Genomic DNA, 14479 nt, shown 5'->3' with positions numbered 1-14479 from the left:
GATGCCAGGATGTTCTTTCTGAAATGCATCTCAACACAGGTCACTTCCTGCTCAGAAAGCTTCCACTGGTCCAGAAGATGAAATTCAAGCACCTTCACACGGCATTCGAGAACTTTCATAAGCTGTCCCTTCTGCAGCTCCTGCCATCTTCTCCCCAGCGTCTCCACAAACCCTGGGCTCCCATCAGCGGTTCTCATCTTTTTCCCACTCCAGTGTACATGGGGACCTGACTCACTCACGAGCCAGTGGGCTCCTTGCTGCAGGGATCCTCAGGAAGCCAGAGACACCACCCTCTTCAGAGCCCTCACCACCCTCTGAAGAGGTTCTGTGGGTGGGTGAAAAACTTGAGAAAGCCCCTAGGTCATTTGGCCACACCTCCCTCCCCCCACGTGTTGAGAACCACTGCAGCTGCTTGAGATTCATTCCCGTATCTTCTTGGGTCTCCACAGCCTTGCTCTTGCTCTGACTCTGCCTGAGATGCTCTTCTTTGCCAGGAAAACCCCTAGTTATCCTTTAAACCCCAGAATAAATGTCCCTTACCCATGAAGCCCTCCTTGGCAACTCCAGCCAGAGTTAATTTCTCTACCCTGTGTGCTCATCACCCTGTGTGCGTTATGACCAGAGCTGACATTTCTCAGGTGCCTACTTGGTGCTGGGCACCATCATGAGTGCTTGACATGTAGCAACCCAGTAAGTCATAGTGACCCTAAGAGGAAGGTTGTTTGTATTTTTTAGATGAGGACTCTGAGGCACAGAAAGTGAGGAACATTGCTCACAGTCGCACAGCTAGTAAGTGGCCGGGTCAGAATTGGAAGGTCAGAGCCAATTTTGCCACCACAATAGTGCCCTCATGCTGCACGGAACCTAGCATAGGTGAGTGGAGTCTGCTGCCCAGCCCAGCCTCCTTGTGGGCCGGATGACAGCTAATTCTTTGTTTATACTTGACACAGAATGGACAACGCAACTAGTGTGTTAAGTGAATGAGCTCTTGGCTGAGTGACTGAGAGGAAGAAAGAACACAGGAGAGCTGGAAAGCCTGTGTTCTGGAGCCACCCTGCCACCAATGGACTGGGAGCACAGTCACTTCTCCCTCTTGGCCTCCCTGCCTCTTCTGCAAGTGCTGGCTAAGGATCACTTCAACCATGGTGCCCTGTGAGGCCAGGCCCTCCAGGTGTCCTGCCAGTGACTCCGCTCACCCTATGCCTTGTGGGGTGGCCTGGGCACTCCGCGGCCAGGCCTCCATGACGGGAGTAGGACAGACATTCCAGATGGTTGTCTGTCTCCCGGGAGGGGAAGAGGCAGGTGGGGAAGAGGACGAGTTGCCCAAACTGCTTTTCCAGGGGCCACGGGGTGAGGCCAAGCGGGCAGGGCTGGGCTTCAGGTCACTGCTGACCTCAGACAAGGGGCTTTGACAGGGGCAGTCAGTCAAGGAGCTGGCCATGCGCCACCCTGGGCACGCTGGTGCTGAGAAAATGACAGAGCCTGTGCCCCTGGGGCGCTGCTGACAGCAGCTGGCATGCGCCTCCAACAGACTCGGGGGACAGGGGGGTGTGGCCCTTGAGGCAGGCAGCCCACCTTGACAGAGGGCCACACTGACCTGTGCGTGGAGAAACCAACTGAGAGAGAGGGATGCCTGGGTGGCTCAGCAGTTGAACGCCTGCCTTCGGCTCAGGGTGTGACCCTGGAGACCCAGGATTGAGTCCCGCGTCAGGCTCAAGGAGGAAAATAAATATAAATATTCTTGGAATTGCCTCCACTGCCGTCCTCCCCAGCAACTAATTATTGCTGGACAACTTTCCAGTATACTAGGCTGTGATGGTTTGTAAAAGGCTGCTTGGCTGAGCCAGGGAGCTGGCTTGCACCCTGTGTGAACAGTGAGGTGATCAATGATCTTAGCTTCTAGGCGTTGTCCGGGTGTTGGGACAGGTTGGGGCTGAGGCCCAGTTTCAGGTGGAGTGCCCCACCTGGCAGCGCCAGGGCTGGACTCTGCCCCAGGCACCCGCGGGGAAAGCTCTGCAGCAGGGAGGGGCACGGCCGGGCGGGGGGCGGGGTGCTCAGAGGCTCACTTGCCTGTTCTCGGTTGGTTTCTTTCTTTCTTTTTTAAGATTTTATTTATTTATTCGTGAGAGACACACAGAGAGAGAGAGGCAGAGACACAGGCAGAAGGAGAAGCAGGCTCCATGCACTGGGAGCCCGACATGGGATTCGATCCTGGGTCTCCAGGATCGCGCCCTGGGCCAAAGGCAGGCACCAAACCGCTGCGCCACCCAGGGATCCCAAGCTGGGCAGTCTTAATTTAACTCCACCGTCTCAAAGGAATCAAAGACTGTATCTGACACGAGGTCGGTGCCCAATAAGTGTGCGCCTCTCTTGCTTTCTGAGGCTGTTTTCTCATTTGTAAAATGAGGATGATCCTGTTTCCCTTAAGTTAGGAGAAGTTACCACATGCCTAAAGAGATCCTGCAGAGTTAGCTAGCACTCGAGAAAGGTCATTTCCCCTGGGGCTCTCCTTCCTCGGGTCTTAACACAGCTCAGTGGCCCAAGAACTTGGAGACTTGGTTCCATGGCACAGCCTCCAGCTTGTTGTGTCTGGCTGAATCTGAAGAGACAGATGCTTCCCTGTGGTCAGGGTCAGATCACATAAAATCCCTGCCCTTTGACTGTAAACATTCCAGAGTTAAGAAAGAGGAAAGATAGAAAATACCCACTATTTGAGGGTAGGTTATCTTCCCCCTTAAAGTTTTAGGGGATCATAGACCCACAAAGGCTCAGCGGAACATAACTAATTTCTATCAATGGCTCCAGCTTACCCTATTGGCCTCCTCATGCCTGGGATACACACATCCTCATATCTGGGATTCCTCAAAATCCAGCCAAGCCCCAAGGGTGGGTCACCAGGGGCTGGGCCAATGGGCAACACATGGTTGACCTTGGGCGTAGGCCAAGTCTGAGTCTTAGCCACACATTGTGGAATGCAAGCCTCCTCATCAGATTGCTCCTGGAGCTTGGCTGGGGCACCTCAGAATGGGGTGTGGAGATGCAGGGGGTGAGGAAAATGACCCTGAGTCAGACTTAGAGTTGGCCATGATTGGGGGAAACCACTGTAGGCTGCAGGAGCAGGGAGGGTGGAACCCTAGAGTGACAGTTACAAGGAAACTCCTCCAAAGTGCCAAGCTGGGTGAAGCCCAGCTAGGTGTTGCTTGGCTTTGAAGAGTGTGAAGGTAGGGGGTGCTGGCCAGGGGCAGAAGGGCAACTGTGCATTCTCCACAGAGCAGCTTCTCTGAAGTGGGGAGCTAGTGAGCATTTTATAAAAGAACTTCAGGGATCCCTGGGTGGCGCAGCGGTTTAGCGCCTGCCTTTGGCCCAGGGCGCGATCCTGGAGACCCGGGATCGAATCCCACGTCGGGCTCCCGGTGCATGGAGCCTGCTTCTCCCTCTGCCTGTGTCTGCCTCTCTCTCTCTCTCTCTCTCTCTCTCTCTGTGTGTGACTATCATAAATAAATAAAAATAAAATAAAAATTAAAAAAAGAACTTCATTTCTTCCTCCACCTTGGCCTCTACCTTGTCACAGCTCCAACTCTCTCCGGGGGGTCAGAGAAGAATCTCCACTAACAAGGCCATCTTCCTCTGAACCTACGTGCTATCTCAAACTGCTCTTGGACGCAGGGCCCTTCCCCTGTCTCTGTGCTAGGAAGGCCCTGCTTTGGTTCCCTACAGAGTGAAGAGTCTATGGGATCAAGGGGACATTCCCTTGGAGCTCATACCACTCCCTTTTTTACCTTGCTCTGGGCCCCAAGACCCTTAGAATCCCCCACTTAAATGACCCTGAGCCCACTTTTAGAACTTCTTTCCCAGTTAAATCTCCTGAGTTCAGCCCAAGTTAGGGGTATGCATATCCCTGAGCCCAGAGTATGGCCAAGGGGGTGCTGTCTGTGGATAGGATGAAGCTGTAGAGGTTGAGAGTGAGGCCCTTGATCACTGTGAGGGTAGGAGCCAGGTGGGTAGAGGAGGCAGTGGGCTACCATGGGGATGGGAGGCTCCATGTGCTCCATGTGCACTTTATCTTGTTACAGGCCCCTGACACCCACCACCACAAACACACAGTGCTCCCTCACCCCACAACCCTTCCAGCTAATGTCAGCTACACAAATCAGGCAGGCATAATGACTGCCCTGCTTGGCTCATCCCAAGAAGCTCAAACACAACCCCAAAAGGCAGCGTGGACCTTGAGTTCAGAGCTGAGTTGAAAGTGGGTGGAGCAGAAAGCAGAAATCCCACTGACTTGGAGCTTCAGGCACAGAGGAATAGAGGGAGGGATCCAGAACAGATGGAGTTTCCTGCCCCCAGCCCAGCCTGACACCTCCCCAGGCACAGCCAGGCCTGCCTGACTCATTGGGTGGGGTGACCCAGGGAGCTCTCATCGCCTGGGGCTCCCCTAGGGACCTGTCCAGCCAGTTTCCCTATATTTGCCACATTGGCATTTAATTTTTAATTCCTTAAATGCGTCACCCTGGGGACGGCTTGATTCAGACCAGAGGATGGTAAGAAAGAGCCTCAGAGAGAAGTAAGCACAAGCTTCCCACTACTGGCTGTCCTATCAGCTAAGCTCTAGAAAATGTGTGCAAGCTCTGGCTGGAGCTCTGGGCCTGGCCGCCCCTTGGGGGTAGCAGTAAGTAGAGAGAAAGGACCCTTCCTCCACTCAGCCCAGGCCCACGGTGGTATGGACAAGGACCGGTTTGGGAGGAAACCTGGGCTCTGGTCCTGCCTCTGCCTCTGTTGAGCTGTGTAACCTGGGCCCTCCCCTCCCTGGGCCTCAGTTTTCTCATCCTCATGAGTGCCAAGGTCCTCACCTATTCTGAAGTTTGGTGATTCCCATCCAGGTCCTCTGAGCTCTCGGAACAGGAAGTAGGGTGGCTGGAACACTGACCTTTACGGCAGTGGAAACAGAGCTCAAGCAGTGATCCGTGTGTTTTGAGGGGCCTGGCTTCTGTGGGAGGGGGGGCTCCTGCTTCTCCATTATGAGTTACTTAACACAGAAAGTCACAGCTGGGGAGACCCCGAAGGACCATCTGGTGTAACCCCCATTGATGGGTGAGGAGCCAGGGGCCGGGGGAGAGGTAGGGCTTGGCCCTCAGCCACTCTGCAGTGGCAGAGCCCAGACTGGTTCCAGCTACTCGAGGATCAGTTGGGTCCCATCCCAGTCACTGAGGGATCCAGGGGTACTTTCCATCACTGGCCTTTGGCTGCTGGCTGCCTGAGAAAGTATTTCTTAGTTCTCTGCCCTTCTACTGCAAATAGAGTGAGGAAGCTCCAGGAAGCAGTCAGAAGCATCTGCCCTCGCCCTTCCCTTTCCCAAGAGTATCCTCTTGCTCTCCCTTCTTGCGCCCCTGTCCCTTTGCAGGGCAAGTGCTGACAGGAAGGGTGCATTCAGGTGGTGGCCAGGTGCACGCAGAGCTTGAGGAAGAGCATGGGCCTTGCCGGGCCTATCACCTGGTTTCTCAGACACGGCTGTCTTGTGCCGCCCCTGCCCCAGGGAAGCCTGGCCTAGGAGGTACCCTCTGCATATGGGAAGGGCCAGGGAGGGGCGAGGCCTGCCTGGCTAGGACAATGTCAGGCAGGGCTTGGGCACTGACCCAGCTCCCCACCCACCTTAACTTGGTTGGGCTGTGGGGGCGGGTGTATGTGTATCTATGTGTGAACCCACACCCACATGGAGCTGTGTCCTCCTGCTTCTCATTCTCCCAGCCTCCTGCCGCTGCTGGAAGAAAGCAAAGGACCTGGCCCAGGGCCTAAGGGAGAGGAGTCAGATTCCCCTCAGCCCAGGAGCAGGTGATAAAGTAGACTCTTGTGAGCTGAATCAGGAGCACAGGGATATCCCCAGGATGCAAGCCATCAGGCCAAGTGTTCCTAATCTAAAGGTGCATCATAAATGGGCTGCCGGGGGCCTGAAAGGGGCCTCTGCTGAAATTATAAGCAACATTGCATAGATGTGGCCCACAGCCTCATCAAAGTATCAAAAGGGTCTATAACCCCAAAGAGGCAAGAGACCCTGGTGTCCAGAGGCCCCAGCTGCTGGACAGGGGTTCAGAGGGGTAGACAAGAGAGATGCAGGTGATTCTGCAGGTAGGCACTGGGAGGGAAGAAAAGAGCTTCTAGGTTGTGGGTAGAGGGGAGAAAAGGATGGCCTGAATAGAACTAGGACCCTGGAGTCTGGCTGTGGGGCTCCAAATCCCCGCTCTGCCACTTTCGAGCTGTGCGACCGTAAGCAAGTTACTTTCCCATTCTGTGCTCCAATTTCTCCATCTGGAAAATGGGAAGTACTAACAGCACCTTCCTGATAATGTGGCTCTGTCGACTCTGTTCACACATCGGAGGCACTTGGAATGGTGGCCGACACACAGTAAGTGGTCCATATGCGTTAGCCAGGGTCCCATGGCCCGGCCACTGAATGGGACCTTACAAGCTGCAAGGTGGATTTGCCAGGGAAAAGCCCCCATCTCCTGACTGGCTTGGAGGCTTGCCTGGAGGACTGGCCCCCAGAAGGCTGTCTTGGATCTCCAGGCCTGACCAGCCGGCCAAGCCCACTCCAGTGTCTTCTCCCCACTCTCCCCCAATCCCCACCACCAGCCTTTGGTGTGGTTCTGCTGCTGCCCAGGATCTGCCCTGGAGGGCCCAAACCAGAAGAGGGGAGGGCAGAAAGGCTGGGACAAGCCAAGCCCTAATCACTGAAGAGACCCAAGTGGGAAGGTGGGCTAGTCAGAACAAACTCAGCTGCATTGCATTAACCCTTTAATGGCTAGAATCATTCAAAGGGCAACAGCCATCTATTTCAATATTTTGACAACCAGAACAGGTGATAGGTGGGTCAGCTCTGGGCTCATACCACTGTAATTCTGAGTATGTGTCTCGGGGGTAGGTGAGAGGAGGAATCTAATTCACCTTTACCAATAGAAAATCTCAAAATGATTTTATCTGCATTTATGGGGGCAATGACCCCTATAACACTTATGCATCTCTGGATGTTAAAGGCTGACTCATTTGCTTTATTCCTTTTTGTTGGTGGTGTCGTACTTTCTATATTTGTCTATCATGTTCACAAGTTGCTTTTATTTATTAATTTTTTGAGAGAGAGAGTGCAAGGGAGAAGGGGAGGGGCAGAGGGAAAGGGAGAGAATCTTAAGCAGACTCCACACCCAGCACAGACCTCAAGGAGGGCCTCGATCCCACGACCCTGAGATCATGACCTGAGCCAAAATCAAGAGTCAGACGCTTAATCAACTGAGCCACCACAAGTTGCTTTCATAAGCAGAAAATAAATTAACATTGTATTCCCAGAAGACAGGGGGTTCAGCCCTCCACATCGGGCCTTGGGGTGCAGCAAGGAGAATATAAGACTTAGTCTGTCCCATCTAGAATCTCAGGGTCTGGTTAGTGAGATTGGACAAACCAAAAAAATTTTTAAAAATCAGGTGATGGAGAGGGAGGTGGTTATGCTCAGCAGGGCTAGCCATCAGGTGCCTCGTCAGTCTAGGTGACACGAATCTTCAAGGACACCAGTGATAATATTATCCCAACCAGGGATCAGGCCTGCTAGACAGGAGTGAACCTAGAAATTAGACTCTAGACATGGCCTGTCCAGTACAGTAGAAGCCACCAGCCACAGTGAAAAGTCCCTCATCAGAAGAGGGATGTATAGTTGTATGACACGTCAGATTTCAAAGACTCCGTAGGAAAAAAAGAATATAAAACATCTCAGTAGTACTTTTTAACATCGATTTAATGTTGAAATGATGATCTTTGGAATATTTTGGATTAAGCAAAATATATCATTAAAATGAATCTTGTCTATTTCTTTTTACTTTCAGTGTAGCTACCAGGAAATCTGAAATGACATATGAGGCTTGCATTGTAGTTCTATTGGACAGGGCTGGTCTACACTGTCCCAGCAAAGCCAGGAACTCGTAGCACGGTCAACAGAACCAGTCAGAGAGCAGTTCTTTTGAGTCTGTCTCTCTTGCCAAAAAGCAAAAGCTCAACCATGCCTCCAGAGGGGAGTTTTTGGTTTCCTTTAGTTTCAGACCCACAAAGAATTCTGTCCCGAATGCCCTTCTCCCAGGGGTCATTGCTGTTTGTCCTTCAAGACAGCTCAGATGTTACCTCTTCCAGGAAGCCCTCCTGACTCACCCCCGTGGCTGGATTGGCTGCCTGTGCTCTAAGCTATGTTCCGACAGTCTGCTGACTTGCTCCTGTCCTTCCTTGAGAGCCTCAGTGCTGGCTCGGCCGTCTCTGAATGCCTGCACCCAATGCGAGGCCTGGCACGGAAGGCAGTGATCAGTGCTCGCAGAACACAGATACGAATCCTGCTGAGCTAGAGGTACCCATCGCTGTGTGGCCTCTGCTCTCAAGTTCCCCATAAGCTCTCCTTGGGCTTCAGTGTGGAGGACCTGACACCCCTAATCTCAGCCAGGAGTCTCAGCCACGCCTCCTCCCAGGAGGCACCCTGGGTTGGCACCAGGAAGGAAGGGAATGAACAGAGGGTGAGGCCAATGTCCGCTGGGGCAGGGGCACGTTCTCTGTGGCGGCTAAGGTGGCCCACCTGGAGAGGCCCCCCAGGCCCCAGCGCAGAACCGTACTCACCAGTGGAAGGAAGGTCAGGAGGGGCCGGACTCTGGGCCGAGCTTTCAGTGTGGCTGTTCCTGACTCACTCACGGAGTCAAACCGATTGTCTCCAGAATAGATCCCACCTGGAGGAGACAAGTGCGGGAGCCCATGAGTCCATCGCCCTGCAGTTCCCAGGGAGGAGCCAGGGCCTGCGGCTGGCCCGTCTGACTCAGCTCAGCACCTCTTACACAAGATCCTGTCAATGGGGTGGCTGCGAGTGGGGCCCACTGCCGCAGGGACCCCAGGGGGCTGGTCCTCTGGGCCTCTCCCAGCTCTCCCAGCGGCATGTTCCCCCTCATCCCCCTATACAGCTCCTGAGTCTACACTTCCACAAGCTGCCCCTCCTTTTGGGGGCCCTGAGAGTGTGGCCAGTGTCCCAGCTAAGGCTTATCTCACAGGGCGAGGGAGGCATACAGCGTGGCTTTTCTCTCCAGTGTTTGACTTGCTAATCTGGAACAAGCAGAGCAGATGAGGTCACCTGCTGCCCCCAGTGGCCCAGCACCCACCTTCTGAACGCTTCTAACTCAAGATTTCCTGAGTCCCGCAAACCATCAATGGTTGTGAGCATGGCTCCATTCGTTGCACCCTTGAGGGCAGAGCAAGAAGAGCGAGACGGTAGGGTCTCTGTGACCTAGTACAAGTCCCAACTCGGCTAACTACCAACAGTATTGTTTAAGCTCTCTGGGCCTCAGTTTTCCTATCTGTACAATGGGAGCGATGTTAGTGCCATCCTCATAGGACTGTTATGAGGAGTTAGTGTGGTCTACACGTGGTAAGTGCTCAACAGAAGCAGTCCCTTCCCCTATAGGAAGGTGATACAAAGAGCCTTTTCTTCCTCTAGTTACTGAGTCTGTGTTCTGGGCTGTTTCCACAGCAGTGGAGAGAGCATGAGAAGCTATTCACATTTCCTCAACCAATCTTCCTCATGACCCTTAATGCTCATCGATAAGGATTTCACAGCCTGTCTCAGGCTCACACTGTCACCTCCTCGAAGCAGGGGTCACTGTGGGCCTCCTATTACAGTCACAAGCAAAAAGGGTTTTCACTCATTTAACAGGGCATGAGGGACTTTTTCTTCCTCTATAGCCAAAGGGGAAAGAGAAGAAAGGTCAAAATTCCAATTATCCAGAATCCTCTAACTGGAATATTGAACAAATCATGACTACTTTTCTCTTGGCACATGAGTTCAGGAGCAAACTGCAAGAAAGCTAAAAGGTTTATTCAAGAGAGACTGGGCTTATCAGGGAAGTCCTGAGATCAGAATACGTTCACCCCAAATTCCCATGCCTGCCACCACAGCCCTCTCTCAGCGTGAACATCTGGGTTTTGAATGTGATATAAAGGCTCTCGGGAACACCAACTGGATGCAGAGCCCTTTGTGTGCTGCCCCACCAGGGAGAGAGTGGCTGGAACATTGAAGATTCTCCACCTCCCCAAAGGGACCAAAATGATGAGTTCTCTGTGTGTGACTCAGTTCCCAGTAACTCCGGTTGCCAGCAGTGCCTTGCCCAGCTCACTCCAGGAAGACGTGGTTGCCCAGTCCCTACCAGGCTCCATCCCTGAGACCAGAGATCAAGATGCCAGGGGGCAGGTGGGGGAGGAGACAGGAAGCACAAGAGTACAGATTTGGCTCAAGCAGAAGAAGAAGAAGAGCTCATGGGAAAACCGAACAGCTACTGCTAAGCCCACCAGATTCTCTCTGGCTTCTAAAAGTTTGAGTGTTGGCACCAGGATCTCCTTGGGATGTTCCCTAGTAGTGCTGGGTGGACACCAAAGTCCTAAATCCGACGTGCAGGATATGGTTGTTGGGTCCTTAACAGGACTGGGAGGTGCAGTGGGATTAACACGGAGATAGCAAGAGAGGCATGCTTCCAGGCTGACCTTTTCTCTAAGCATTTCATCTCTGCACTAGTGTTGGGGTCTACGCAGCCTCCTTTCTACATCTGGATTGTCAGGGTATTGATGGCTGGTATTACTGTGTGCCTAGGAGCTTTAGAAGGGAGCAACCTGGCAAGGGAATCACTGGAATAGTAGTAATAATATAATAGTAGGTAAAACTTATTGAGCAATTTTAATGGGCCAGGCACTGTTCTAAGCATCTTGCACATTATTAATTCACTTAATTTTCAAAAGCAGTTCCGTGCAATTGGTATAGTCATCATCCCCATTTTACAGATGAAGAAACTGGCGCACAGAGAGGTCTAATAACATGCCCAAAGCCTCAGGTGAAGCCGGGGTTTCTGCTCCAGGACTGATTTCTGAACCACTACATGCACTGCTTCCAGAGTAGAGAATCCTAATCGTGCCACGTACGGGATGTGGATGGGAGGATGGGGTGTGACGGGCAGGGGGCTGTTTGGGGGTAAGAGAGTCTTGGCTGTAAGCCCTGGAGCAGCTCTGGGGAGGGACAGGAGGTGAAGCTTGCCCCTGGCTGGGGCAGAGCCAAATCTGACCACCACGCAGGCACAAATGCTCTCAGCACCTCAGATTCCATGGTTCTAACTACCTGGTAGATTCCATGACTCAACCCTGGCTGGGAGGCACTGTTGTGTTGGTTTGTGGTTGTTGTCAGCAGGGGAACCCTTTCTAAAAATACAGTGGAAACCGATCAGAGGCGAGTGGCTGTGCTTGAGGCAGGGGAGGAAGGCCCAGGTGGCTCCGTCCCCACTAGGGCACTTCTTGGAAATCCAGTTCAATCCCCCAGTTCTAAGACGTGAGCCTGGGGTCAGGGGTCAGGGCAGGAAGTGTGGTGATAGAGTCGGAGTGGTGTGATGTGAGAAAGAGATTCCCCCCACCACTGCTGGCTTTGAAGTTGGAAGAGGCCATGAGCCAAGGAGCGCTGGTGGCCTCTAGAAGCTGGAAAGGCTGAGAAAACCGATTTCCTCTACAACCTCTAAGAAAGAATTGAATCTTGCAGACACTTTAATGTTACCCCATGGGATCAGATGTCAGACATCTGACTGACAGAACTTGATAATAAATGTCTGTTGCTTTGAGAAAACACCCAAACAAAAGAGAGGTGTGGCTAGAACCTTCCAGACTTTCTCTGGGCCCCTTGTACCTGGGCTCAGTTCCTGACTGGTAAAGGCGTACCAGCAGGTGAGACCAGAGGGGCCACCACGATGAGCTAGGTCCTCCATGGGTTCAAGGTCAGGGCTGGGCTTTCTAAGCTTCAAGAGCGAGGTCCAGGGATCCCAGGGTGGCGCAGCGGTTTAGCGCCTGCCTTTGGCCCAGGGTGTGATCCTGGAGACCTGGGATCGAATCCCACGTCGGGCTCCCGGTGCATAGAGCCTGCTTCTCCCTCTGCCTGTGTCTCTGCCTCTCTCTCTCTCCCTCTCTGTGTGACTATCATAAATAATAAAATAAAAATTTAAAAAAAAAAAAAGAGCGAGGTCCAAAGGAAACAGAAAGACAATAGAGTCCAACTATGGGGCTTTTCCTATGGAAGTAAATGAACCTGGCTCCAATCACATGATCTGGGATGTTAGAATGGGCCTTCCTGAGAAGCAGCCCCCTCCTCAATTGACGAGGTAAAGGACGGCCAGGCCACCTCTTGACAAAGAGGAGGTGGGACAACTCACCTTCTGAGGATACATTGAACCTGCTCAATAAGAAAATATGCCATCCTGTGTCTTGTCTACCCCCAAACCTGGAAATTCCCTCTGTGTCTGTCTTTTTACTCAGTCTCTTGCCCACTGGAAGAGTCCTTGGAGAACTCAGAGGTCTCGAGCTTGCCACACAGCCCAGAGAGACACCTGAGGAACATTCCAGCAGGATCCAGAAAGAAGGAACATGGAGAGAGCCACCATAGACTCAGAAGCTTCCAGAGAAAGGAGGTATCTACAGGAAACCCCTAGAGCAATTCCAGCAGCTAGGAAGCCTTGGGAGATCCTAGGAGCAGGGTCTGAGCAGAGCCCAAGCCCCAGGTGGACCACAGCCCTATCAAGATACAAACAAGCCTCCCTGCCTGGCAAACTCATCTAAAAGGAACCCAGTGGTAAAGGAGGTAGAAATTCGGATCTGCCTGCATATACCCAAACCTGATCATTAAAACAACCCCAGCTTGCCCCCAAATGAAATCCTCTTTCTGACAGGCCTGTGTGCAGGATTCCTTTGCATTTGGGTACACTTCTCTCACATAAATTGGCAGGAAACAAAGGCAGCTTTTCATTTACACTTCCTCAAGGGTCTGAGTTCACATCAGTATCACCTAATTTCTGGAAACCTGGTTCAAAAAGAACTCTTGGTGGCCACACCTGTTTCAGCAGGAAGGCTTCCCCTCAGACATCAGCTGAGGATGGCAGCTCCCCTCCTCTACAGCCTCCCTTGGGAGAACCCCGCCCTGCCGTTGGCTTGAGGGGTATCTGTGTTGAGGCTGGGGCTGCACGGGTCCTGAGGAGGTCAAAGCAGGCAAGGAGACAGCCAGCAGGCCACGGCTCCCAGCAACTCAGCTGGGAGGGGAGGTAGGATGGGGCAGGGCCCAGCTGAATGTGGTTCAAGCCCCTGCCCCATCCCTTCATTAATTGTAGGGCCTTTGGCATGTCACTAGGTCTCTCGGAGGTTGCTCCTCATCTTTGTAACTGAACGATGATCCCCACTGGGCGGGCTGGGGGATGGGGGGCTAAGTGAGAGATACGGTGTACAGCAGGTAAGCACAGTGCCTAGCAGGTAATTTCTGCTCAATGATTGAGTGGGCTGCTTATCATCAACACCACCATTCTCATCCTTGTGTCCCTCTGCCCCACCTTAGCTTGCCCAGCAAGGGTTTGGCTCTGAGCTTGAATCACAGTAAATTAAGGGTAAGTAGCTATAGCCATGGGTGAGAGCCACGGGGAAGTGGGTGGGCCCTTTGGTCTGCTGTCAGGGAGAACTCTGAATCTGGGCATTTGGGGCTGCTCTTTGCAGATGGGAAGACAGAGGCCCAGAGTGGGTGGGGCTGGCTTTCAAGGTCGCAGAGCAGCCGTGGTGCCAGGACCCAAACAGGGTGCCTGAGTTGTAGTGCTGGGCTCTGGGACATGATGCAGTGCTTTACATATGGCACATGGCTTGCTGCCTCTCCCCAGACTGGTTCTCTTGGTGTGTGCGTGTGTGTGTGTGTGTGTGTGTGTGTGTGTGTGTGTGTGTAAGTGCAGTGGGGTGCAGTGGCCTGCTTTGGGGAAGCTGAGGGCCGGGCACAGCTGCTGCCTCCCTTCCAGCCCACTCTTTCTCTCCTTCTTGCCAAAGGGAGCAGCATCTCACTGGGTCTTTGGCATTTCTTTTCTCCCAGAGATCAGAGTTGAAAGCCTGGAAAAATGCTCTTCCTAGCCCAGCCTCAAAGCAGCCACAGATCTCCATGGAGGCTGTGGCTTGGGACCTTCGTTTAACTCTTTTCCCAAATCCTAGGCAGGTGCAAACGAGAGAGAAAATTAATAATAAAAATGCAAACAAACAAACAAAAAAGCAAACGTCTAACATCTATTAAGCATGTCTTATGAGTATGTCAGGATTCTAAGTGATCTCTACATTCCCATTCACAAACCCTGGGGGAGGCAAGCTTATTATTCCCATTTTGCAGATGAAGAAGCCAAGGTTCAGAGAAGTTAGGTCTCCTGCCTGAGATTCCCCAGCTCAGCTGGTGAGTGAAAGGAGCCAGGATTCAAGTCAAGACAGCCTGACTCTAGAACCCCTCTGGTCACAGCCAGCATGCAGGGAAATAATGCAGAGACCTGGCATCTCTCCTCTCCATCTCCTGGTTTTCCAGAGACTCAAAATGGGGTGCCTCCTAGAAGAAACAAATAGACCTAAGAATCAGATCTGGGGTCACACCGAGACTCCCTCA

At 52.6% G+C, this 14479-nt stretch overlaps 1 protein-coding gene across 1 annotated transcript in view; it reads right to left on the bottom strand.

The window, feature by feature from the left end:
- C1H6orf132 (chromosome 1 C6orf132 homolog) overlaps positions 1 to 14479 on the bottom strand; it is a 33078-nt gene that overhangs the window by 13025 nt on the left and 5574 nt on the right. Inside the window, exon 2 of the mRNA XM_041745314.1 lies at positions 8638 to 8744. Coding sequence (XP_041601248.1) covers positions 8638 to 8744 — 107 coding nt within the window. The remainder of the gene's footprint in view (positions 1 to 8637; positions 8745 to 14479) is intronic.

This window comes from Vulpes lagopus, chromosome 1, assembly GCF_018345385.1.
Source record: "Vulpes lagopus strain Blue_001 chromosome 1, ASM1834538v1, whole genome shotgun sequence".
Classification (NCBI taxonomy): domain Eukaryota; kingdom Metazoa; phylum Chordata; class Mammalia; order Carnivora; family Canidae; genus Vulpes; species Vulpes lagopus.
The sequence above is the reverse complement of the archived record's forward strand: the minus strand, read 5'-3'. Positions and strand labels throughout refer to the sequence as shown.